The 27264-nt window shown below is 39.0% G+C and overlaps 1 protein-coding gene across 3 annotated transcripts in view; it reads right to left on the bottom strand.

Moving 5' to 3' along the window:
• Window positions 1-26481, bottom strand: part of CA13 (carbonic anhydrase 13) — a 48558-nt gene extending 22077 nt beyond the window's left edge. The window contains exons 1-6 of one of the 3 annotated variants that reach the window (XR_004279674.1): window positions 26272-26480; window positions 21739-21936; window positions 13928-14046; window positions 7716-7811; window positions 6143-6205; window positions 5457-5612 (exon numbers count right to left, since the gene is read on the bottom strand). Coding sequence is in view for 2 of the 3 variants with exons in the window: in XM_032316556.1 (XP_032172447.1) it covers window positions 5457-5612; window positions 6143-6205; window positions 7716-7811; window positions 13928-14046; window positions 21739-21936; window positions 26272-26308 (669 nt within the window). In the remaining variant the exon portion in view is untranslated. Of the gene's footprint in view, window positions 1-5456; window positions 5613-6142; window positions 6206-7715; window positions 7812-13927; window positions 14047-21738; window positions 21937-26271 lie in introns of all 3 variants that reach the window. The other 2 variants (XM_032316556.1, XM_032316557.1) reach the window with 2 other exon arrangements.
• Between the last annotated feature and the right edge of the window lie 783 nt (window positions 26482-27264).

Below are 27264 nucleotides of genomic sequence, written 5' to 3'. Positions count from 1 at the left end.
TGCAGTTTAAGTGCTGGAAAAAAAAAAAAAACCACAACCTACTCACACAAGGGAAATAATATTCATCAGAAAAAAATAACCAAATCCAGAATCTCTACCACTTCATGTTCATCACACCTAGAATACAATAAAAAATTACTTAACAAAGAAGCAAGAAAATGGAACACATTCTCAAAAAAAGAAACATCAACAGTCTGACCCAAGATGAACCAAATTAGGAACTTACAAGGTTTTTTTGTTTGGTTTTGGGTTTTGTTTTGTTTTTTTTAATAAAGATTTTATTTATTTATGTGTGAGAGAGTGCGAGTATGTGTGAAAGCAAGAGAGCACAAGCAGCAGGAAGGAGCAGAGGAAGAGAAGGAAGCAGACTCCCTGCTGAGCAGGGAGCCTGATGCGGGACTTGATTCCAGGACCCCGAGATCATGACCTGAGCTGAAAGGCAAGATGCTTAACCAACTGAGCCACTCAGGCACACACAGGGTTTGTTTGTTTATTTGTTTGTTTGTTTTTAATGACTACTTTAACTAACTGAGGTTTGTATATTAAACAAAGCATCTTTAATGCAGAGTAGTGGGAAGTCTCAGCAGAAAAATAAATATAATAAAAAGGAAGAAAATAGAAAATGTAGAACTAAAATAGAGAATTGCTAAAACAAAAAATTACCTGGTAGACTTAACAGTCAAATTGACATGACAGAGGAAAGAGCAAATGAACTTAAATATAGATCTATAGAAATTACCCATAGTGAAGAACAGAGATTTTTAAAAAAATATCTAAAAATTAGTCTTGGTGAAATGAGAGAGGGAGAAAAACCATAAGAGGCTCTTAACTATAGGAAACAAACTGAGGGTTGCTGGAGGGGAGGGTCATGGGAAGATGGGGTAAGCGGGTGATGGGCATTAAGGGAGGGCACGTAATGTAATGAGCTCTGGGTTACATGCAACTGACGAAACACTGACTCTACTTCTGAAACTAATAATATACTACATGTTAATTAAATTGGATTTAAATAAAAAATATCTTTTAAAATAGCATCTTGGGGATCTGTTAGATGTTATTAAAAGGTTAAATATATGTGTAATTGAAATATCAGAAGGAAAGGAAAGAGAAAATGGGGTACAGCATACCTAAAATTTAACTCATAAATCATCATGAAATGTGACAGCTACAACCATTACTTAGAGTATGAAAAAAAAAATCTGTGGCTTATAGTTAGGCAAAGATTTCTTAAAACAGGACACCAAAAGCACAATCTATAAGCGATAAACTGATAAAAATGGACTACATCAAAGTTAAGAACTTTTGCTCTTCAAAAGACAGTTTTAAAATAAGGCAACCAATAGACTAGGAGAAAACTTCGGCAAAACATGTATTTTAAAAAGGGTGTTATCCTTATTGTATACAGAACCTTTGCAATTCAATAATAAAAACACGAACACCCAATTTTTAAAAAGGAAAAAATGACTTCAACAGATATTTCACAAAAGAAGATATGTGCACAGCCAACAAACACCTGAAAAAAGCTCAACATTACTTGTCACCAGACAAATGCAAATTTGAAAAATCACATTTACTCACGAGAATGGCCAAAATTCAAAAGACTGACAACACCAAGTGCTGATAAGGATATGGAGGAACTTAGAAATCTCTGAGGGGTACAGATGGGCAAGATAAGAGCAACCCCAGTAAGGAGAAATACCTGTTCTAATGTTATTGCTGGTAACAATGGAAGATGGAACAGCCACATTAAAGGACAATAGGGCCGTACCTTATACAATTAAACGTGTAAGTGCTAGCTATGGCCATAGAACATGAAAATATGTGCCCACACAAAATTGTACGTGTCAATTATCCCTAACTTACAAAAATGTACAGCTGTTATTCAGAATAGCCCCAAACTGGAAGCAACCCAAATATCCATCAATTGGTAAATAGATTTTTTAAAAAGGTGGTACATCATAGAATATGAATAAATTTAAAGTAAGGTCGTATATCATAGAATATGAATATTCTAGGGATATAGAATATTCCTCAGTAACAAAAACTGTAAGTGAAACTCGAAAACATTATGCTAAGTAAAAGAAGTCAAACACAAAAATCTACATACTGTATGATTCCATTTAAATAAAATTCTAGAAAAGGCAGAATCCTTGTGACAGCATCTCAGAGACTGCCCAGGGCCATGGGTGAGGAAGGAGGTAGAATGCAAAGAAGCATAAGGAAATATTCTGGCAGAGGGATCTATTTTATATCTTGATCCAGTGGTTGCTGCATGGTAATATACGATAACAGAAACCATCAACTGCACATTAAACTCATGAATTTTACTGTATGGCAATCTCATAACAAAAGACCAAGAGAATTTTTTTTTCAAAAGAGCATAGAATTAAAAGCAAGTATTTCGCACACTGAAGTCAGCAGAGAGCCAATTTAGATAATTTAGGATAACCCAAAGAAACTTAGCAGAACAGCTAGCCTTCCAAAGAGAATGACAGATCTATTATCAAAACTATCTGAAAACAGCATATCTGTTTACTGGTCTGGCAGTTAAATTAAGCATTCCAATAAATGACTCTGGGAACTAAAATGGGCTTGAATCAAATAAAAGAAAATGAAAACCATGTGTTTGCCCTTCTGGTCAAACAGTGACTGGGCAAGAAATAGCAGTGGAAAAAAACCTAGGAAAAAAAATCGGCACTAACTAACTAAAAAAAGAATTTAATCTTCATAGCTAGTGACATTATATAGTAGAATTGGAAAATACACAAAACAATGTGTTTCAGGGACTTCAAAAATAAAGAGAAGCCAAAATTGGGATCAGAAATTATCTTTCAGAAATTAATTCTTAATTAAGTGGTATACTCGAAAGACACGTTCATTTCACTTTATATAAAAGAGATAAACACTGAATAATCATCTCAACCCTCTCATGTTTTAGATTTTCTTAATAACCTTATTATTTTAGAATAGTTCTAGATTTACAGGATTATTGCTAAGACAGTACAAATAGTTCTCATAAGCCCCACACTCCATGTGCCCTATTACGAATCTCTTACATTAGGGTGGTACATTATTCACAATTGGTGAACCAGTGTTAATATATTCTCACTAATTGAAGTCCATTCTTTATTAAGATTTCCTTTGTTTTTACCTAATGTCTTTTCCTGTTCCAGATCCCACCAGGAAAGAACCTTGCATTCAGTAATTATATTTCCTTGAGCATTTCTTGATGACGACAATTTCTCAGATTTACCTTGCTTTTGATAACCTCGACATTTTGAGGAGTACTGACCGGCTATTTTGCAGAACCTCCCTCAGCTGGGCTTTATCTGATGTTTTTCTCATGGTTAGACTGGGATTGGACTTCTGAAATATCTTTTGCTTCATTCTCTAACTCTTAAAATCACCATAATATCATATTAAAATAATTTGGATTATTATTCAGATAATCATTTCCATCTGATTAAAAATGAAAATGTCTGGGGCACCTGCCTAGATGGCTCAGATGGTTAAGAGTCTGCCTCCAACTTAAGTCATGATTTGGGGGTTCTGAGATGGGCCATGTCCAGGTCCCTGCTCAGCAGGGAGTCTGGTTCTCCCTCTGTCTCTGCCCCGCCCCCTACTGTGCTCTTTCATTCTCTCTCTCTCTGTCTCAAATAAATAAAATATTTTTTAAAAATGAAAATGTCTAAAAGTATTCATGCTAGAGTAGATGTAAGTGAATTTAAGTAGATCTCAGTGAATTATCAATCAAACTAAAGCTCTAAAGTATAGTTATTATTTTTTATACTCTACCTTATAAAAACCACATTAATAATTATTTTTAATTAACTGAGCCTCAAATTAGATACAGTAGTGAAACCACAGGTAGGCAGGCATAATTCCTAAACTTAGAGAGGGTCATTTTTGATTAAGAGCTTTAAGTATTTTAAGGAACTAAATTATATATTTTGATATATTCTGTTCTAAATGGCAAGTGGATTTTAAAAAGTTAATTTCCAACTGGCTTTAAGAGATAAAAATATCCTTGAAATATGAGGAAAAACATGAACTCTTATTATTACCACCTTGATGATATAATTTATTAATTGTTGCCCTTACCCTGTTCAAATTTAAGAAAGTAATGTAAAAGTGAACAGTTTAACACATGGAGGAAAGAAAAATTTACTCTGTTAGTAAAGCCACTGGATCAGTGACAGGTCCTTTTTCTTATGACACGAGGCACCTTATTCATGAGGGGAAAAGTCACAGGAATTTCCATGTCTGTCAAGCTCTGAACTTCAATCCACACTTTTACAAAATGTTTTGATCAATATGTTCCAGATTATTATTTGGCTTTAATCCTAAAGATAAGGCCAACAGAAATTGGATGTGCTCAACACGCCAAGGAAAAATGTTACCTGACATGACCTTGGCAAAGGTGAACGAGCTCTATCTAGTCTTTGGGGGTCAAACAGAAACAGCTAGGCAGGTGGGCAAGCCCAGAACAGATTACCTGCAAAAGTTACCAGCCTGTGTTCTTGCTAAGATGATGCAGCAAGTAATTTAAAAAGGAAAACAAAAAGCAAAGAAAACCCACTCAGCACAACATCCACAGAAAACATACATCCACCTGTCTGGTAGGTCAGTCACACAGGTCATAGACCCAAGCCAAGTTTCTGGGCATCCAAGCCAGTCCGAGTCTGCAGACGGCGTGGCTTCTCGTGGGGACTCCATATGTTTATCAGAAAAACAAATGAAGCATTGTCTTCACTAGAACAGCACAGGTAGGCACCCAACAGCATCTCAGGAAATGCTTACAGCCCCTCAAGCAGCCTCACAAAAGTTCTGTCCGCAAAAGCCAAGAAACCCATTGCTGTGTCACTGCTCACTTTCTTTCTTTCTTTCTTTTTCGGAAGATTTTATTTATTTATTTATTTGACAGACAGAGATCACAAGTAGGCAGAGAGGCAGGCAGAGAGAGAGGGGAAACAGGCTCCCCACTGAGCAGAGAGCCCGATGCGGGGCTCAGTCCCAGGACCCTGCGATCACGACCTGAGCCGAAGGCAGAGCCACCCAGGTGCCCCACACTGCTCACTTTCTGACTGCGACATCATCTGTAGGAGGAACAGGTCTCAGGACTGAGGTCAAAAAGAAGAAAGTCCCCTTTTAAGAATAGCCTTTCTCCTAATTTCCCTGTTTATCTACCAGCCTGCTTATATCTCAGCCCATAAAAGAAAACAAGTATAGCCTTTAAAGTCACCTTCCTCAGTGTCTGTATGCACGTTACATTTCTAATCACAGAAGGTCAAATAAGAAAGGGACATGAGTTTTACCCAGTCCAACTACCTATCTGATTAATGAAGGGAAAACACAGCCTTCATCATGTCCCAGAAATTAAGGGCAGGATTTTTTTTTTAAGTTTTGATCAAGTTCTCCTCTGGTAAATCAGGATCTACCTTGAAGAAGCGACATACCTGTTGAGAGCTGATATTTATAGGTTGTTTTAAAACAATCCATGTGACACTCTCAAGAAGAGGTGGGACAGTGAGGGAACCGGGATATGTCCAGTAGTCCCAGGATGGAGGAAGCAGAGATAATGGGTCAAAATTTGTGAATCGAGTTTGTTTACCCTGGTAGAGAAAAGAGAATTCCCACAAATTATAATGGGAGAGTTTGACACTGCCCTCCCAAAAAAAAAAAAAAAAAAAAAAATCCAATGAAAGACCATTGTGCTAGAATTCTTTAATTCGTGGAATTATTTAGTATCTGCCTTTGTATCTTAAAAAAAAGGTTTCTGTCTTAACCTAAATATTTTAGATGAAGTAGCACATTCCCTAGATTTATTTAAGAACACAAGATTTGTTTAAAATGTGTTGCAAGTTTTAGATGCTGATTATGCAACACTCCAATACCAGAAACTAATCATGGCATAGTTTTGTTAGTAATGATTTTAGGTAATTTAAGACCCCCCTCATAATTTTCAAAAGACAAATGGTAATAGGTTGATTCTGCTCTATTGATGAAGTATATTCCAAACCTGCTTCAAAGCAGATAGCATATGTTCCATCTGAACATATGTCTAAGTTATTAAAAGAAAGTAAGAAACTTCAGGAGAGAACAACAAATGCATTAGTCATTAGCAAATAATATTTCATTTTACCTTTTCTTTAATAGAATCCAAAATGTCTGTAATCTTTTGCAGTTGAGAATTATGTTCACCAATCTGAAAGCACAAAATTTCAGAAGAAATGGTTACTGTAGCAGAACAGGTCTGGTTCACTCCATTTCAATAATTGGTTTTGAATTAAAAAAAAAAAAAAAAAAAACCTACGCCAGCCCAGAACAAACAGAGATTGTTCTATAATGAAGCTGCCTTTCACCTGCTGACTTTATCATGCTAGAAGAATCTGAACAAGGTAATGTTACAGGTTCCTTGGCTGAATTTTAAGCTTGATTCCAAAACTAGTATTAATAGCTACATAGTTTTTCAGCTTTGTGAATGTTTAAGATACAGGTTAACTTAAGAGAAAACTCCCTTAGGAAACTCTAACATAATACTATTCAACCAGATGTGACCTTCAGATCCTAGAACCAAACTGACTCTTGAGACATCAAAGCATTAAAAGAAAATATCTCCAGCAACACCTGGGTGGCTCAGTCCATTAAGCATCTGCCTTTGGCTCAGTTCATAATCCCAGGGTCCTGGGATCCAGTCCCACATGGGGCTCTTTGCTCAGCGGGGAGCCTGCTTCTCCCTCTCCTTCTCCCTCTGCTCCTTCCCCTGCATGTGCTCTCTCTCTCTCTCTCTCTCTCTCTCAAATAAATAAAAGAAAAGAAAAAATCTCCCACTTACCACCTAAAATGATTTAAGTTCCTGAACCAACATGATATATTATCAATGAGTAGAAATCATCATCAGAAAAATATATGTACCTCTCTTCATTATTATGGATGTCCTGAATCTACCTAAGCTTTTAAATCCTTCAGGATTAAAACATAATCTCTTGCCTCACTCGCATTCCACTGCCACCAGCGGACTTGGCCGCCAAAGGGAAGAAGCCAGCCGCTGCCATTCATCCCACCCTCCGTTCTGCCCTGTACTTCTCCCAGTGCCAGCCCAGCCCCAAGGGGTTACAACACTGCACAGAGTCAGTGGCAGAGCAAAAGCGCCGGCCCTGCAAGAATGCGGTCACAGTGGGAGCCGGACGGCCCAACCCACCCACGGGGATCATAACAAGGACACTTGCTTCACCACGTGTGAATATGAGACAAAGGAAAAGACAACAACAGTTTTTAAAAACTGATCAGTGTGTTTGAGACAACAGACCACTGTGGTAAAACTGGTGCTTCAAGATTGAGGAATTTGAACTTCACTCGGTCCTGTATCTCTAAATACGGTGTCATCAGGAAGAGACTAGAATAAAGATTTCCTTCTCGAATCTCAGTTGTTACTCCTGCTACTATTGTTGTGGCTGCGGCTGCAGCTGTTTCTGTTCACATAAAAATGATCAATGGACAATAAGAGAAGATATAAGACAATACTTCTAAGGTAGTTCTGGGCTGTTAGATAAATCATAAACTAAAACATAAATGTTTAATATAATTTCCAAAGGAAAACATTAAACTTAGAAGGAGTTTACTATTAAAAATGGTAAGATTACATTTTCCATGACTGAAACTCTTTATCCAACATGGCTGAGGAATTATTTAAAATGAAATTGGTAGATTCTCACCTGTAAAAATACTCCCAACACAGCTAGTCCATCTGGCTCATGAGCTGCCTCAACAAAGCTGGGGTATTTGTCTGAATTCCAATGAACAACATGGAGCTGAAAGGGACACAATTCAAAAAAATTTTTTTAAATCCTTAAAAACATAAATGAAAATGAAATATTTATATAGATATCCTGGGTTTGTGCACACATGTGTATAATGTCTTCTTCATAGAATCTTCCTTTTTGCTTTTGTCTAAAAGCCAAAGACAAGTACCACGGCCACTTGGAGTCTGTGGTATACTATAGGAAGGTCTACAGCACTAGTTAGAACATTCTGGAGCATCCTGCCAAGCCCCTCTGGTCCAAGCAATCTCCAACAATTGCTCCTGAGTGACTTAAGGCTCCTCCCTAACCTCCCACGGGTGGAAATGCAACAGAGCAGCCTTGGGTCAGATCTCGGCTGGTAGCAGAGTCCAGGAAACAAGCTTAGGCTCACAGGATGGGGGAGAAGTCAACTGATGGTTTGTAGTAACAATCCTGCTGCTAAGGACAGTACTGATTGTTCTTGAAACCGCCTAGTCAGATGTTCATCTCCATACCCGAAGACTTTTTATGACTGGAAAAAGCAAATTCTCCTTAACAGAACTATCTTAAGCAGTATTCACACATGTGTTACCTTCTAGAATTATGTTCCAATCCTTTGCTGATAGCAAGTTTTAACGGGGACAAAGAGACTATGTCTAGGAACAGGAATTAGGAACCAGGCACATCTGAGGATGAAAATGAGAGGCAGTTGGTGCTACTGAGGGGGGAGAAAGGAAAGAAGGGGAAAGGGAAGGAGTTGGAGGACCTGGAACTCTAGAAAACAGAAAATACACCTACTTCATAACTCTGCCCTCTTGCAAGTGGCGTCCTGCAAAATCCAAAGGGGTCCTAAAAGTTCTGCGACTGTACACAGTACCGTGTCCCAAACACACAAACAACTGTGAAAGACAACTGTGAAAGAATAACAATAAGGCAGAAAACCACCCCGGGGAGATCTTCATTCCTGATTAAGGGGAAGAACACACTACAATAGACACCAAAGGGCAATGTGCCAAACTCAAACAATTTGGCCATAATCAGGAGCATGCCATGCTGTCCAAGAACCCCTGTACTAAGGACTGACCTCAGATACAATCTCCTTTCAGTGAATCCTTCGGGCACCTCAGGGGGAAACACAGATGAAGGGCTTCATGCACAAGTCACCTTTCTAGCTGTCTCTTAAAAGAGAGAACTGAGTATGTTCAAAGTCATGGTTTTAATCCCATGCTTTAAATACAACTTCCTATTTCATAGGCAACGAATATGGGGGAATTTCTGGATAAATAAGAATGATCACAACCAGTGAGCTGCAAAACTATGAAACACTCCACCACCCATAAACAATCAAGGAAGGCTGTGGGATATAGAGATGGAAAGTACAAAGGTGGATCCCTGCGGTACCATGTTCTACGTTGGTGTGAGACAGCTGGAGGAGGAACGAAACCCGGAAGACCCTGGATGATGAAACAGAATCCATTTGGCTCACGAGACATTCCACTCTAAGGGAGGGGCTGGAAAGAACATTACAATTGTTTTAAAGGGCTCTGTGCCAACCCATCAGCTCACGTTGTAAGAGATGATACCAAAGAAAGAAAAAGAAGTGAAACGACATCTTTAGGTTCACAACTGATTAGAAAAGGAATATGTAACTAAAGAGAGATGACTCTATATAACCTTTTCTTGGTTAAAAAACAGCAATTATTTACAGGTGCCTGGGTGGGTTCAGTCAGCTAAACATCTACCTTCAGCTCAGGTCATTATCTTGGGGTCCTGGGATCGAGACGAGTGTTGGGCTCCTGCTCAGCAGGGAGACTGCTTTTCCCTCTGCCCCTCACCCCACTTGTGCTCCCACTCACTCTTTCAAATACATAAAATTGTTAAAAAAAAAAAATAAAAAATAAAAAACAACAGCTATTTAGAATATTATGGGAAACTAGAGCAAGAAAAATCTTTTTTTTTTCCAAGTCTTTCTCTCTCCCACACACCTTGCCTAATTAGCACCAACAGCTTCAGAGGGACTGATACAACTTGTATTAGCATTCATATTTGTTTTTGCAGCGTTTGGGAGTTTCTTTTTAAGATTTTATTTATTTATTTGACAGAGGGAGAAGCAGACTCCCTGCTGAGTATAGACACCTCCTCCCCCAACTTGGGGCTCAGCACCAGGACCCTGGGGTCAGGACTTGACCTGAAGGCAACCACTTAACCAACTAAGCCACCCAGATGCCCCACCATTTGTACTTGAATTAAAACTCAAACAAATAACAAATTCACATTTCCAGACCAACAATGACAGCTTCAGTGATTTAAGCCAATCGCAAGACCTCATAGCCACAACAAAATTGGAAATGAGAAGATTCTTTCCTATTGGAAATAATCTTTTTCTTTTTAAAGATTCTATTTATTTATTTATTTGTTTGTTTGTTTATTCATGAGAGACCAGGAGCACAGGGAGGGGCAGAGAGAGGGAGAGAAAATCTCAAGGACACTCCGTGCTGAGGACCCTGAGATCATGACCTGAGCCAAAATCAAGAGTCTGACCCTCAACCACTGAGCCACCCAGGTACCCCAATAATTTCTAAATTATACTATTATTCAACTTTAGCATTTTAACTGCATACTATTGATATGTAAATTATATTTAACCTGCCAAAAATCACCATTAATATTAAAATTATAGTTTTACTATCAACTACATATTTAATATGCTTATTATATAATCTGTACAAACTGTAATCAGATGAAGTTTTAAATAGGGAGTGGATTATTAGCCTACTTTTTATAGACACACAACTCTTAGGGTAAGGTTTTTCCATGATTTAGAACACTTTAATCTCTCTGTTAATGTCACAGGTCATGAGATTAGACTCAAAGTTAAATTTTTATATGGTATAGTCTAAATGTTTTCTTCCTTTCATTTCTTTTCTTCTTTTTTTTTTTTTTAAGTGGGTACAACTCGATGACAGTCATGAAATTAGGTACAAAAGTGGTGGGGAACACTAATTAAGAATCATTTCTACAGCTGAGCACAAAGGGATTCTTTTTAACCTGAAATTAAATGTGATTCCCAAATACCTCCATCTCCAGCCTGGACGTCTTCCTTAAACTCCAAGTCTGTACCTAATGGCCTTCTTGAATGTGAGCCTAGAAGGTCTAATGGACACCTCCAACTTGATGTGTGCGCAAGAGAAAGTCAGCTTCTCTCTGCAACTTGCTCCTTCCTGTACTTGCTCATCTGAGTAAGTGGCAGAAAGATCCCCGTGTTTGCACAAGCCAAAGTCTTAAGAATGTTTCTAGATTCCTCTTTCTTCTTTCTTCGATCTTGCTACCCTTTTCATTGGCAAGTCCCATGGATTTTCTTTCCCAAACATATCCCGGACTCCCCTTTACCTCCACCACTTCCATAGACCAAACCACCACCCTTGCTCATTTGAAATACTTCTTTATAAAATATAAAGTAGAACAGGACATTCCCCTGCCCAAAGCCTTCTATTGTCTTTATCTCAATACATCAAAGATAAATTCCAAACTTCTTACCATGCCCTACAAAGCCCAATAAGACATGGTCCTTGCCTGCTTCTCTAGGACACAGCCTCTAACCTCCTCTCCTTAATTCCAATCCCAGGAGCCAAAGCCTTTCACTTCCTAAATGTGCCAACTTCATTTCTGCACGAGGTCATCTGTATTTGCTGTTAAGCTGTATAGATTTGATGAGAAGCTGTATAGATTTTCTCATGGTGAGTTTTCCTAACTTTTTAATCATACTACCAGATCCCATAGTATTGTTCCTAACAAAGAATTTACCATATACCATTTACTTATGTGTTTATTGTCTGCTTCCAATACCCCGTCAATCCTGAGGTCTGACCCAGACTTCCTCATTCTCCATCAGCATTCTTATCTCCCACCAGAAACAAGGACCCTCTCCTCTCCCTCTCTCTCAAACCTAATCAATCAACAAATCCCACCAAAGCTGCACTGGCCACCAGCACTCCAATTAAGTGAGCCATCATCTATTATCCAGAACGACCCACAAAGCCTCCTCCTCACGGACTCTCCTTATCCACTCCTGCTTCAACCCAATTCATGCTCAAACTGTAGCATGAATATTTTTTAAATGCAAATACGATCACTTCACAATTCAAAGTGAGTTAATGGCTTCCCACCCATTTAGAATTAAGTTCACCAGCCTTACCATGATTGATCTTTGTAAAATCAGGCTCTCCAGCCTTTCCAACTTCACCTCTGGCATCTCTCCACTTCGTTCTTTGTGTGCTAATTCCACTGGTCATTCTGTTCTTCCAGTATGTGACTACCCACCCAAGTCCTCACACTTGAGTCTAGGCAGTGCCCCTGCTGTCTCTGCCCTTTGCCTGGCTCACTCCTGCTCATCCTTCAGGTTTAGGGTTGAGGGCCTCTTCCCAGGAAAACATTCCCTGGCTCATCCTTACTTCCTTCCAGCACGAGTAAGCTGGACAAAGATGGGCGACATGGTGGGGTCACAATGACTTCTTAAAGAGTGAATGATTCATGAACAAATAAACAAATAAAATAAAAAACAGCCTTAAACACATATTAAAGAATATACAAAACTCTAGTCAAAGTTTTATCTGTTTCAAGAAGGAAAGTCTACGAAGATGTCTCTTGTTCTATATGCAGGACTCTGAGCCTCTGGAAAATTTCAGGATAGGACTGCCCTTTTCAAGAAACAACCTGCCAGCTCAGATAAAACCTCTCGAAAGTATACTTTCAAGTTTATGACACGAGGAAGTATAACTATAAAGCAATGTGACTAAGTTTTTTTAGTTGCTTAGAAAAATTACAAAGCAGTAATCCAAAGCCAGCTCAATCCCCACAGAAACTTTCAGATTTAGAATAACGTGTTCAATTCAGAACATAAAACTTTAGAAAGCAACATGAAAACTATTCAGCAGATAATATAAACTGAGGCACCACACAGATTAAGGAGTCCCACTTTCTATATTCTTGGCATCTTTTATCCAGTGCCATGGAACACTTTGGATATACAATTTATTCCCTCCTGAAAACAGAGCAGGTCCCATATCCTAAGCAATTGGCCTCAAACAAGTGTTTTAAGTAGACAGATAGATGTTTTCGTTGATAGGCTCAAAGAATAGATGTACGTGTTAATGGAAGAGCAAAACTGGAAAGCTCTCTTGGCTGGATTTCTCTCAACAGCAGAACTATAAAAGAGTGTCTCAACTCCACAGCTTAGTAGCCATGAGAAAATGAAGAAAAACTTTACTTGCCTGGTAATGCTCTGCTTCACCTAGACAACTCATAAGCCAAATTACTGTCACTTAAAAAGCTTTGGTTGCATCACACAATAACTCATTCTCATCTCATAGAAAAGTTGGGTGTTAGCAATATTTAACAGTATTAAAACTTAAAGTATATTATGCTTTGTCATTTAACAGAGGATTAGAAAAAGTAGAGTAGTATTAATGAATGTAATTACAAAGGAATAACTTCCCAATTTAAAAAAAAGTCAATGAATGCTTTATTGCATTATGACTTCAATAATTAACAGAGATTCCCTTTTATACCTGTAAATATAGAGGTACGGTTGAGTTTAAAAGAGTTCCTGTCTTTGTACTGTAGAGTTTAGAAGAGTTCGTGTCTTTGTTTCTTTTCCCTGTAAGGAACTTCGCTACTTAATATCACTTCTACAAAATATGATATTAGTATACTCCTGTGTCTGGACCAAATAAGTACACAGTTGAACCCAAATCAAATGTCTCTTTCTCTGCCTTCTCCCTGGACTTTCAGGAAACACAACAGATATTCTAGAAAGAGTTTATAAGTTGGTATCAGACAGACGTGAGTTTAAAACCATCTCAACTGCTTCCTAGTTGGGTAAATTATTAATCTCTCCAAACCGGCTGTTTACTCATTTCTAGAAGGAGCACAATAACCCTAATCTCCCAGAGTTGGTGTAAGGCTCAGAAGGACCATGTTTATAGCTCTCATACTGATAAACTCTCCTATTGATGGAAAAAAGCAATATCAGACAGATTCCAAATTGGCTCAGGATCAATTTGCAGTCAAGAGAGTTGTCAGCTGGGTTCCTTATATCCCACCACCTAGGAAACCACTGAGTCATGAATATGTGTCCGATGGCTTACCTCTGCAGCATATCTCACTCCATCCACCACGTGTTCAGAGCCATGATCATCAGCAGACCCCCAGTGAAGGTGAAACTGTCGCAAGCGGTAGCTTCCAGAGAGAGGACCCCCACGCAGAACTAAACGCCAATATATTTCAAATTGTTAGCAAGAAGAAAATATTCATACATGCCGCTATAATCCACATCATCTCCCTGAATTATTCAACAAGTCCATGTCCACCAAGGAATTTTTTTTTTTACAAATGTGTCATTCAGTTTGCAGACAGGCATACAATTTAGGTATACGAGGAATGAATACAAACATTTTAAAAGGTTGGAGAGTCCACGATACAGATTTTTATGGGACATCTGGGAAATCACAGTGGTTTAGAAAGTAGAAGAAATTAGGAGTTCCTAAAGTAAAGAATGAGTCTGTTTATTGGAGGATGTCAGCCTCTCTGAATAAGGATGTGATATGTCAAGAGGGCCACCTTGAACTTGGGGAAGTAGCCCAGAAGCAATGGTTAGAGAACAGGTTCCAGCACTGAGAAGACTGCTCTTACTCTGTGATCTTGTATCAACTCTAACTTCAAAGCTATCCCTTTCGTGTCTGTCACCTCAAGATACTAAAGCTCCCTCCTCCTAATGCTGTTTTGAAAATAGAAGAAAAGTTCAATACAAAGAACTTATCATGACTGGTACACAACCAGCATACTGGACATGTTAGCTATATTACTATTCTATTGTTTTTAGGATGACTACAAAAAATTGGCCAAGAAGCCCATCTTCTGTACTTGAATTCTAACTTCCCAGGGAAACCTGGAATACAGGGCAAAATTAACTCTTTTTTTGGCAACAGAGTCATATCTTAAGTATACAGAAACCTTCTTAAGAGAAAACATAGTTCTAAACTGTCTCCTCCTAATTAATTTTTATTGGGCATGTTTAAAAGATATGGGGGGGGATAAGAAAACATTGGGTATTCAGTATACCATACGCATTACTAATCTCCCATCAACACCTGACAGAAGTGTTAGATTGTGAGCTGCAGCCTTAATAATAGTTTGATTTAAATGACCCTCCTCTTCAGGGATGTCAGATAGGGAAAAAGAGGTACAGAGTTAGAGATATCTCAAAATTGTCAGAAATGATCCATCTTATTAGATAAGAAACAAAAGATGTTACAGGGCTCCTGGATAGCTCAGCCAGTAGAGCATGTGACTCTTGATCTCAGGGTCCTGAGTTCAAGTCCCACATTCCACAGGGAGCCTACAGAAGCAAAAGATGTTAAGGTGTATCACGTGCAGTTTTCTACACACAGCAAGGGGAAAAAGGGAAAATACATTTGTCTAAAGCACACCCCTCGTGGGAGAGAAATGATCAAGACTGCTGTCTGTATTAACCAGTACAACTGAACTCATTTCTTCCTTACTCAACTTGACTCAGGCGAAGTTGAACATCAGTGATGAAGAGTTAGTGTGGTTGCGATCAGCAAACCTGGGAATAGTCCCAGATCAGCTACTGAATTATGTGATCTTCCAAAACTCACTTAAGCCTCCGTGGGCCTCAGCATTTTTGTCTCTATTTGTGATCGTTTGTCTATTTTTAATTAGGAGATTGGACTGATGCTCCTTAACTTCTACAATTATCAAAATTACCAAGGAAAAATACTGAACATGTGCAATAAAATTTGGGAGGATGTTGAATGACTGGAGGTTTCTTTAGACTATTTGGATCCGGATTTCTTTACAATAAAGAGCTATTTCCAAAGACCTCTGAAAAATAAAAGAGAAGCATTTATATCAGACTCGAGGGCTTGCTCTTTTGTTAGTTGCACTGTTATAATCAGAGTAGTTTTACTGCTTTGAGTCTCCCACTAAGAGTGATCATGAGGGCAGAAACTCTGACTGGGTCCCTGCTGAACCCATCACCTAAGCACGGTAACTATCACAGAGCAGATGCATGATAAATATTTGATGAATGAATGAATAAAATATTTGATCTGTCTTTAAACAGGCAGTCAAAGATGATTCACAGATGAATTAATTTAAAAGGCACATTTGCCTAAGTGACTCCATTCAGCATGGATACAATGGCATTCCAAATAAAAAGAAATCATTTTTTAAAATTTTTTCTTTTTTCTTTATTTTAATTCCAGTTAGTTAACATATAGTGTGGTATTGGAATTCAGTGATTCACCACTTACCTATGACACCCAGTGGTCATTACTTCCAGTGCCCTCCTTAATGCCCATCATCCGTTTAGCTCATTCCCCCCACCCGCCTCCCCTCCAGCTTGTTCTCTGTAGTTAAGAGTCTTTTATGGTTTGCCTCTTTCTCCGTTTCCATCTTATTTTTCCTTCCCTTCCACTATGTTCATCTGCCTTGTTTCTTAAATTTCACATATGAGTGACAGCCTGTGATAATTGCCAAAGAAATCAACAATTCTATTGTCCTTTTTTCCCCCCTTCCTGTAGCATAATAAGATCTGAGCTGAAACAAAAAGCCATTCCCTCACAGATAAAAAGCAGATTAGAGTCATCAATGTGGAATTAACTTTGGGAGAAGATGCAAACAACCTGGCTCAAGAGAAAGAAAGTGATACCAAAAACACACAGGGTTAGGGACACATCCAAGAATCATGGCTGATCTCTGGAAAGCCTACTCAGAATCCAGGGTTTAAAGCCAGATTAGCATAGCTCTGCTAGTTAAACAACAAAGATTGCCTTACACTCTATGTATCTTACTCCACATGTGAGTGTTTCATCTACAATATCCAAACTGGGCCCATAATCAGCAAATGTCTACTTATGAAGGAAGACATTCTCTTGAAGCAGAGCTCTTTTGGAGAAACACGGGTTGGGGAAAAGTGAGTCAAAATATTAAGGTTAATTTATCACTGACTTTGAGACAGTCTGTAAGAAAATAAAGAAACTATAGTATGAAATCAATACGGGCAACAAGAATTATTTTTAAGGAGAATGACTTCGTGTTTTCAAGGGTCAAATCATTCATCTTCCTCTGCAACTGAGATGAGTAAATAAATATTACTGTCTCCATCTTATATGTGAAAACGAATAATCATTTCTCCAAAATCACCCTTGGTATACATGTCCACTTATTCTTTCATTCAGAATTTTTCTTAAGTCTATTCCAAATAGAATACTCATATAAGAGGTCTACAGAGATTAAGAAACCTGAGTTAAATGCCATAAAAGTTTGGGAAATTTTTAATATCTTAGTAAAAGGGTCCTTGTCATTTGTTATATGCTGCAAAGACCAACAATGTTGTGAAACTAGAAATGTATATGTTACTCCCTTGAATTTGACTTTGTTAGAAATTTGCTAACCCTACTTATTTCATGAAACTACACTGTTGTCAGTGGTCTTAAATGATAGGCAAGGCTTGCAACAAAATCAGAAAAAAAAATTAATAATTAACACACTTGTCTATGCATGTATTTACTGCCTATTCCACCAAAATAAAAACTCTCTTAAGGCAGAATCTCTTGTTCTTTTTGCATATTCAGTGCCTAGGACAGTGTCTGCATCAGTAAAAACCACTAACATAGAATAGGAAAAAGACCTCATCTGTAGAAGCACTTCTCCATAGACTTTGGATTATAAGGTGGGTCCTGAGTAAGTGACCTAGGAATTGCTAAAGAACATGTTCTTATGACTCTGACTCTATAAAGTCATAGCCTAACCACTGAACAGTTCTCTGAAGTAAAGCTACGTGAACAGCACATCTGTATTTTGCTTGCATCTAGGAAAAGAGGAACCAAACAGCACAAAACTGTCAGGATTGTACTGTGAGAGAGAGACCAAGGCCATAAATGTTTCCGGTCCCCGGGGCCTGAATTCTTTATGGAACCAGGAAAGTCTTCATTCAATCTGGCTTCTTTTGCTCTGAGCATATGCACACCACGTTACTCTCTCATTGCTCATTTATTCAATGATTCTGAAGAGCTTACTTACAGGCCTGCGACTATGTTCAAGGCTAATTAAGTATGGGATGCTGAGTAAGGTCATCCCTACCCTCAAGGAACTTACAATCTAGTGAAGGGAAACATCATTACACTAAAGCTTTGTAATGTCTACATTGTCACAAATCAGCAATTCCGTTTCTTGCAGATCTGGGCTTCTGGGAGGGATCACACAACTAAAATATCTTTCCCCCAGATCTTTTTCTGTTTTGTTTTGTTATCTTTTCTTTTCTAATGTATAACTTCAGATCTTGTGAATTTGGTTGATTTCCCGTAGGCGACTATGTTCAAGGCTAATTAAGTATGGGATGCTGAGTAAGGTCATCCCTACCCTCAAGGAACTTACAATCTAGTGAAGGGAAACATCATTACACTAAAGCTTTGTAATGTCTACATTGTCACAAATCAGCAATTCCGTTTCTTGCAGATCTGGGCTTCTGGGAGGGATCACACAACTAAGATATCTTTCCCCCAGATCTTTTTCTGTTTTGTTTTCTTTTCTTTTCTAATGTATAACTTCAGATCTTGTGAATTTGGTTGATTTCACGTAGTTACCTAGAACAACGTAACTAGACCTTGATAACTAGACTGAACTGAGAAATTAATAATTTCTAGAGGTGAAAATTAAAGAATAAACACTGGACTCATCAAATCACTGGTATTCCTAGGAGGCCTTTCTTAATGAGAAATCAGCTTCCTTTTGATATCTTTAAAAAATTTCAGCACAACATATCTCATATATGGTAAAGATACAGACCTGTTATGTATTCTGTGTTATTATTAGTAGTTATTAATATTGTTAAGTGCTTACTATATGCCAGGAACTCTCATTTATTAAAATAAAAAATTAGGGGGCGTCTGGGTGGCTCAGTGGGTTAAAGCCCTTGCCTTCGGCTCGGGTCATGATCCCAGGGTCTTGGGATCGAGCCCCGCATTGGGCCCTTTGCTCCGCGGAGGGCCTGCTTCCTCCTCTCTCTCTGCCTGCCTCCCTGCCTACTTGTGATCTCTCTCTCTGTCAAATGAATAAATAAAATCTTTTTAAAAATAAATAAATAGGGGCGCCTGGGTGGCTCAGTGGGTTAAGCCGCTGCCTTCGGCTCAGGTCATGATCTCAGGGTCCTGGGATCGAGTCCCGCATCGGGCTCTCTGCTCAGCAGGGAGCCTGCTTCCCTCCTCTCTCTCTGCCTACTTGTGATTTCTCTCTGTCAAATAAATAAATAAAATCTTTAAAAAAAAAAATAAATAAATAAATAAATAATTAGTACAACAGCTTTTAAAAATTAAATATTCAAACAACGAATAATCCACTAATACTTAGGTGTCAAATGGTAAGTATTAATTGTCTTTTGGTGGTTTGTAATTTTATTGGGACTTCACCTATGTAGACTAACGTGTCCTGTACCATAATACCTTATCAATTTTCTTTGTCCTCCACGAAACATCATACCAAAAAAAAAAAAAAAATGTTAACTGAAACACACATTTACTGAGTACCTATTGTGTGCACGGCACCAAACTAGACAGATGAATAAGACAAAGCTGTTGCCCACAGGGAGTCTTCAGCTGAGTGGGAAGAGAACCAACCAGCAGTTACAATGCAATGTGGGAAGTTCTGTGATAGGACAAGTCTGAGGTGCCACAGTGAGAGTTGTGGGGCCAGTCAGGTGAGATTCCCAGAGCTGAGATCCTGTCTGAGTACGGAAAGCCCAGAAGCTATGGTGAAAATGCCCTTGTCTTTCCTTACCAGATTATTATTTCTCCTCTACCACAGCCAACAGGCCTTCTTCCCCCAGAATTTCATATCCTCCTGCCCCCTTTTTACCTTTTTTTAAGATTTTATTTATTTATTGACAGAGGGAAAGAAAGCACACAAGCAGGCAGAGGGGCAGGCAGAGGGAGAGAGAGAAGCAGCCTCCCTGCTGAGCAAGGAGCCTAATGCGGGACCTGATCCCAGAATTCTGGCATCAGCATCTGAGCCAAAGGCAGACACTTAACCAACTGAGCCACACAGGCGCCCCTGCCGCCTTTATAAAGTTAAATTTATAAAGTCCTTTATAAAGGACTATTAAAATTCTAATGGGTGACGCACCGGACCATGAGGAAGGTTTCATGTCTGGTTTCTTGACTGGTGGGATTCAGAGTTAATTTTGGTCAATAATGTCTTCTTTACAAAATGGAAACTGTTTTCTTCAAATCAAAGTGGTTTGCTACAGAAAGTATCTTTGTGTTTTTGTAGTTTACCAAAGAAAAAGAAAAGCTAACAATTTATTTTAACTATAGTGGTTTCTACTTTTTCACTGATTTAATACCCAGAATAACCATGAAACATTCTTTTATCTTGAGATAAAAGAATGAGAATCGTGACCCATATTTATGTAGTTTCTGTCTCAGAGGGTACTGAGTACTTCACAGACATTTCCAATTAACCCTGGTAATTTCACTGTGATCTAGATAAGAGAGAAACCTTCACATTGGGGAGAGGGCACACATTACCAATCACAGACACAGCGTCAAATCTGGAAACACAAACAAACTGATTCCCCTGGGTTAACCCAAAGTAGAGGGAAAACAGGAGGAAGAGGGAAAGAGACAGGGAGAAAGAGGAAGAAAGGAGGAGGGAGAGGAAGGAAAAGAGAGGGAGAGAGTAAACCTTAGTCATCATCAAATAAATTAGAGCAGGAATTTTTTATGACTAAGGCAGCTCACATTTATAAATAAAAAAACTTTGCAGTATCTGGGTGGCTCAGTTGGTTAAGCATCTGACTCTTGGTTTCAACTGAGGTCATAATGTCAAGGTAGCAAAATCAATCTCCATGCTCAGCAGGGAGTCTCCTTGAGATTCTCTCCCTCGCCTTCTGCCCCTCCCCCCACTCATGAGTTCTCGCTCCCTCTCTCTAAAATAAATAAATCTTTAAAAAAAAAAAGCTTAAAGCTTTAGATGAAGGACAATTAATCACTTCTTACTAGGAGTAAAACTAGGAGTGGATAGTCTCAAGTTTTTATGTTTGAGATATATGCAGTATCAAACTATGATTATGGATGGTATAAACTTTATACTCAGGAAGCTTGGACTATTTACAACGTACCCATCAACCATATCTATTAATACAGTTTCATAAAACTGAGGGCTTGAAGACAATTGAATATAGTATATAAAAAGTGAGTTCCCCTCTCCCCCTCCCCCGCAAGTTAAAAATACGTCTTAATCTTTCTTTGTGCATTTTTCCTCAATGCATTGATGAAAATACATCTTCTATGAATTTGACATATATGAGAAATTTTGTGGGCTTATAATTTTTGCTAATGATATAGTATCACATAAATACAGACTATTATTACTAACCTAAATATCACCTAATGAATAAATCTTCTTCCAATTTAGGATTTTTATAATTTAAATATATTTTTCATTAATAGACCAAATACAGCATTATCCTAATATTAAACTAAAAAATAATTTGTCAGAAGCCTTAAGAAGTATTACAAAATTTGATTCTCTCTAATTTCTCTCTCATCCAAACTTTAAACTGGATATAATCCATTCCTTGGGAGTTGATAATGCTTGAAGAAGGATTAAATGTTCATTTTAGGGAAATTCTCTTTTTCTACTTCATCTAGTTATCAAATTAACAAGTAAACTAAAATTTTATTCAGTTGGTCCATGACTTATTCACAGTGTGAAAGACATTATCCTATGAAACAGTCTAATAAAACTTTTATTACAAGCTCTAATAAAGTACTGATAAGAAACACACAATCCATAGGTATTTTAAATATGAAAGATAAAGAATCATAATCATCCAAGACCCTCGTCTCCCACCAAAAAAAAAAAAAAAAGAACCAACCTGATTTGTCCTCTGTGTCATCGAAGTCAACGCTGAAGGAATGGCCACTATTACTGATGATTTTGGCTGAGTTTGCATCATACTTGATACTAAGAGGTCGCAGGGAAGAGTCATATTTCACTTCTTTGGTTTTAATCTCAATCGGAGATTGCTGATCCCCATCAGCAATAGGGAAAAATTTATTCCAATGAATAGGACCTTAAATATATAGAGGCAAAAGAAAAGAACTAATTAAGTTACTTCCTTTACCAAACAAGTGCACTGTGCTCCAGTTGAAGGAAAAACAAATTAGATCATCATCTTCAGGGCATTTATATCTAATTTTTTTTTAATAAGACTAGCTGCTTTTATTATGGGTATGAAAACCTCCTGGTTTGCCTTAATTCATTTGCAATTAACCCTTATGGACAAAAAGCATGTACGTTTTAAAAAGTACTTTCTAGGGATGCCTGGGTGGTTCATTCAGTTAAGCATCCCACTCTTGGTCTGGCTCATGATCTCATGGGTCATGAGATTGAGCCCCATTCTGTTGGGCTCCCCACTCAGCAGGGAGTCTGCTTAAGATCCTCTCCCTCTGCCTCTTCCCACCCTCTGCACACACGTGTGCTCTCTCTCACTCTCTCTCTCTAAAATAAGTAAATCTTCATTCAAAGGTACTTCAAAGGTACCTTTCTACCAAACTACAAACAACAGCACATTTCATCACTGAAAACAATGAGTTTCAGTTTCAGCTCCAAGAATGATCTGCGGTAGCTCCAGTGGTCAACAAGTTCATGGGATGAAAGAATTAATGGAACTGAGAAAGCTGTGTAGCAAAAAAAGGGTTCAGTTCTTATTCCTATTTCTTTCTTCTATCGCTCACTGTTGTCCTCAGATGTCACCCAAGCCTCACTCAGTTGCCTCTGATGTGCAACAGGAACACTAAGGAAATATATAAATTTTTTATACAGCATAATCCAAATAAAATAGCTGCACCACATAAGGAAATGTAATATTGTTGATTATCTTCAGGGGAGTCAGGTAACAATTTCTTTCTTTCTTTCTACATTTCGGAGGGCCTTCTGAGGTTATTTTGCCAGTGTTACATTTGAATTCCTACACAAGGGACAATTGTCATCCTGATCCTCTACTCAAAAAGTCAAAATTGCATCTAGTTCCCAAGCCAGACATACTTGGTAAACTCACATGAACCAATAAGCGGGCAATTCCCTTGCCTACACTCTTCATTTCTCTGGGAGACTTGATTCAAGTTCTGTCTCCCCAAATGAAGAGCAAGATTGCAGCTTCAAGTAACCTCTAACTCATTTCAGACATGAGTAGTCACTTTATAGTTTAGAGGCTCTTCTTGTCTACTATGCCTGCAATTCACGCAATAACCACCAGGGCGGCAGAGCACAGGGCTACTGACCAAGTTTCTCCCTGTTTCACTAGATTTCTCTAATGTTCAAGTACTTATTAAAATGACACAGCATGACAATTAAACATTTGTTACTGACAACAACAACATTTTTTAAAAAGGTTTTATTTTTTTATTGGAGAAAGAGAAAGAGAGAAAATATGAGTAGGGGAGGGTCAAAGAGGGAGAAGCAGGCTTCTCACTGAGCAGGGAGCCAGACATGGGGCTTGATCCCAAGACACTGGGATCATGACCTGAGCCAAAGGAAATCGCCCAACCAACTGAATCACCCAGGTGCCCTACAACAAATATTTTTTAAAGATAAGATTTAGAATGACATTTCAAGAAATGCAAATACATCACAATTATCACCAGCTTCAATCTCCAAACCTAATGCTCCATATTACTCTTCAATTTGGCAAAGGAGAAAGCTTATGCTCTTTTCTTCACATATGCTTCAGGTATAAAAAGTCAGAGCATGACTATGTAACTATACACACAACTTAAAAACTCTTCTCTTATGAAGTGACACTTTGGACTTCAAAGCAACTTGAACATCAAAAGCCCTTGCCTACAACTTATTACAGAAAAAGCATTACGTTTCCTGATTTATTAAGTACTCCAGTTTACCTTTCTAGTACTTTCTCTGTGCAATCTAGTCCTTGCTTTAAGTGAAAAAGTTTTCCTATCTCACTGTCACCAAGTATGGCTTAACCTGCTAAGAATTAGATTTTGAATATGTGATGCATATATCACAAAATGTTGTTGACTTTTTTCTTTCTCTTCCTAATTCCTTTACTCTCCTATTGCCAATCCTTTATAACAAGAATATGTTAAAAGCAGAGGCAACCCAAAATAATATAAAAATAATCCCATTTTGCATAAATTATTCAATATCATCTATTAACCGCCATAGTTTAACCACCTTTTTAAAAATTTTTCCATCCAACTTTAAACCCATTTAAACATAGTTCTTAAGTAGAAATATATAGTGATTCTTCCACTGATTCAAGAACTTTTTTTTTTAAGATTTTATTTATTTATTGGACAGAGAGATCACAAGTAGGCAGAGAGGCAGGCAGAGAGAGAGGAGGAAGCAGGCTCCCCGCTGAGCAGAGCCCAATGCGGGGCTGGATCCCAGCACCCTGAGATCATGACCTGAGCGGAAGGCGAGGCTTAACCCACTGACCCACCCAGGCACCCCTGATTCAAGACATGTAGTTTTCAGTAAGTGTCACATTCCCTAACCTGAACCAATGAAACTATCACAGGTTAATGCAAGAACTGTTAAGTTTTTGGCGAAGGTGGTCCCCCCTTCCCAATGCCTCAACTCCGTTTTATCATTGCTACTACACCCAGTTTAAGTTTGCTTTCAACTGCTAATTCACTGCTTCTATCAGTGTAAACAGAAAACAAGCAACCAAACTTGCCCGGTCAGGTTCAACATATTTCCAGTAGGATTTTGTCACAGTTGATCTACTTACAGGTATGGTCCTTAGAAAGCTATTGCATCTAAAAGCTGCAAATGACCCTATAATTCTTAGCAGAAATATAAAATCACTCCTTGGTAGTGGCTTTTCAGAGATAAATTTTTTAAATTTCTGAAGATGAGCTCCATTGGAGCCACTATTTTCTAATATATAAACATATTAAAGAGTGACCAGTACTCACTGATTGAAAACACTCTTTTTCTTCCTAACTATCATGAGGGCACTGTCGATACCCAGTAACCATTAAATAACAAAAATTAAAACCATTTCAGCAAAGAGGGAAATTAAAAGAAATTTGTTTTGTGTTTTTTCCCCCAAACATAAATTGAAAAGTAGCAAAAGTATGAGATTATAATTATAGTTTTAGTCAAAAAGAAATTCACCTAAATTACACCTTTTATTATTAAAGTTCTAAATTTCATCTGCTGCCATTTTTAAACTGGCAAGTCAATCATAACCTCAAAAAGGCTACAATGACAAATGAAGCTTTTCTGTTCCTTTGTGAAAATAAACTTTCTATAAAATTTGACTGTATGGTACTGTCCAATAATATACATGTTAATCCAAGGAAGTATTATTATTATTATTCACAGATCTAATTTTGACAGTGATTCACTATCAGGCTTTCTTGGTGTCACTTTGCAGTTTTTTCAAATAATTGAAAAATTATTTCAAATAATTTTTTTTAGGATTTTATTTATTTGACAGAGAGGGAGAGATCACAAGTAGGCAGGGGGGAGGGCTTCAGGCTCCCTGCTGAGCAGAGACTACCCGCCCCCCCATGCGGGAGCTTAATCCCAGGACCCTGAGATCAGGACCCCAGCTGAAGGCTTAACCCAGTGAGTCACCCAGGTGCCCCTCAAATAATGGTTATTTTGATGATATAGTATATAGAAGAAAAAAGTATACATTTTATTATAACTGTCACTCCCATCATAAATACATGTTCACCAACATGCTAAAATTTGAATGATCCTGTCTCTGCAAAGAGAGTGTGGGAGAGGGAGAAAGGGTGAAGAAGTAGCCTGAAGTATAACTTCATTTTTTTCAGAAAGAACCTAAGTCTTCCTAAAGCTAACAGTACCAAATTGCCATGGCAATATTTTATAGTAACAATTTTAAGAAAATTGCAGTATTTTGGTGGCCAAGAAGGCAACTTCAATCTCCAGGGTTGCAATTCAATTATTAAAATTTCTTAAGTATAGCTTCAAATGTTTTGCATGATTTGCTTCCTCTAGGTGAATAATTAAAAAACTGAAAGCGAACTTGTCCTCAATTCATTAAAGTATGTCACCAGACTTCTAATCTCCCTGCCTTTTACTGATAAGTAGTTACTAGGGAAAGTGCTCGGCTTTTCAAAGGAAAGTGAATGGACGCGTGACGAAGATTTCGGGGTCCGGGGAATCTTCACGGGGGTAACGCACGCCAACCCTCACCCCCACCATCAATACCCGCCAAAAGACGCTTTTCCTGTCTACACAAGACTAAGCCTTCCCTCCACTTCCTGCATTCAGCTTTGGGGAAAGCCGCCCCATTTAAAGAGGAACCAAAAAGTTTCTCGCAAGTGCGGGATCAGCAGTGTGTGCTCTGTCCCCCACAGCCGCCCCCCGAGCAAAGCCCTCCCTCGGACCTGCAGAAGGCGCTCACCGTTGTGCTCGCCGTATCCCCAGCTGAGCCGCGACATGGTCCCTCGGGTGGGAGGCAGAGGAAGATGTGGCAGGGCAGCGAGAGGAGGGAGCGAGCGGGGCAAGCGCGCGAGCTGGCGGAGGCGGCGGCCAGCCTAGGGAGGGTCCGCCCGCCGCCGCCTGGCAGAAACCGAGCGCTGAAACCCCGGGGCCAGGGCGCTAACGACCTCGTCCGCCAGGGGGCAGCGGCGTGCAGGAAGGCGGCCGCACCTCTGAGGGCGACCCGGGGCGGCGGCGCTGAGCTGGGTCCAGGGGCAGGAGTTTGAACTCCAGAGAGCGAGAGTGGGCTTGATAGAGAGGCAGAGGGGAAGAGGCAAAGAAAGAGAGAAGGGTTTCCAGAGGGGATTTTCTGCCTCCTGAGAAGTAGTCACCCGGGGAAAGGGTCGCTTAGAGGGCTATCCTGGGAATGAATGAATCACCTGAGCCTGAAGCTGTCAGGCTGGGAGGCGGGGCTGCTCATGGAGACAAGGTCGTTGATGGTGGCGGTGGTGGTGGTTACAAGTACAACACAATAATGACGACGGCAACAGCCACAGAAATAATTTAGTTGTTATTCATTAAAGGCTTACCATAGGCCAGTGTCTGAACCAAGACATTTACCCCCATTTTGCCATTAGATCCTCAACATTCCTTTGAGGAAGATATTATAATTGCCCCAGAGGCTTAAGAGAAGCTAAGTAACCTGCCCCGGTCGGTCACGCTGCTAATAGGTCCCAGAGTTCCTACTAAAAAGGGTCGGATGTCCCTTCCCTTCCCCAGCCTGGCTCCGCGGCCCATTCATGCTGTTCCCTTCCTGTCTCTCACTCTGCAGGCTGTGGCTTGAGGAGTGAGGGTACCAACCTGATTATTGATTCTTGGCCCAGAAGTTCTGCTGCCCTTTTGTCCCCACTGAGAGGAGGGTGTTCATTCTGTCTTGTCTTGGATGCATGGTAGGCTTGCTGTCCTAGGGCTGAAA

Source organism: Mustela erminea, chromosome 16 (genome assembly GCF_009829155.1).
Source record: "Mustela erminea isolate mMusErm1 chromosome 16, mMusErm1.Pri, whole genome shotgun sequence".
NCBI lineage: Eukaryota > Metazoa > Chordata > Mammalia > Carnivora > Mustelidae > Mustela > Mustela erminea.
This window is presented reverse-complemented; position numbering and strand designations above follow the sequence as displayed.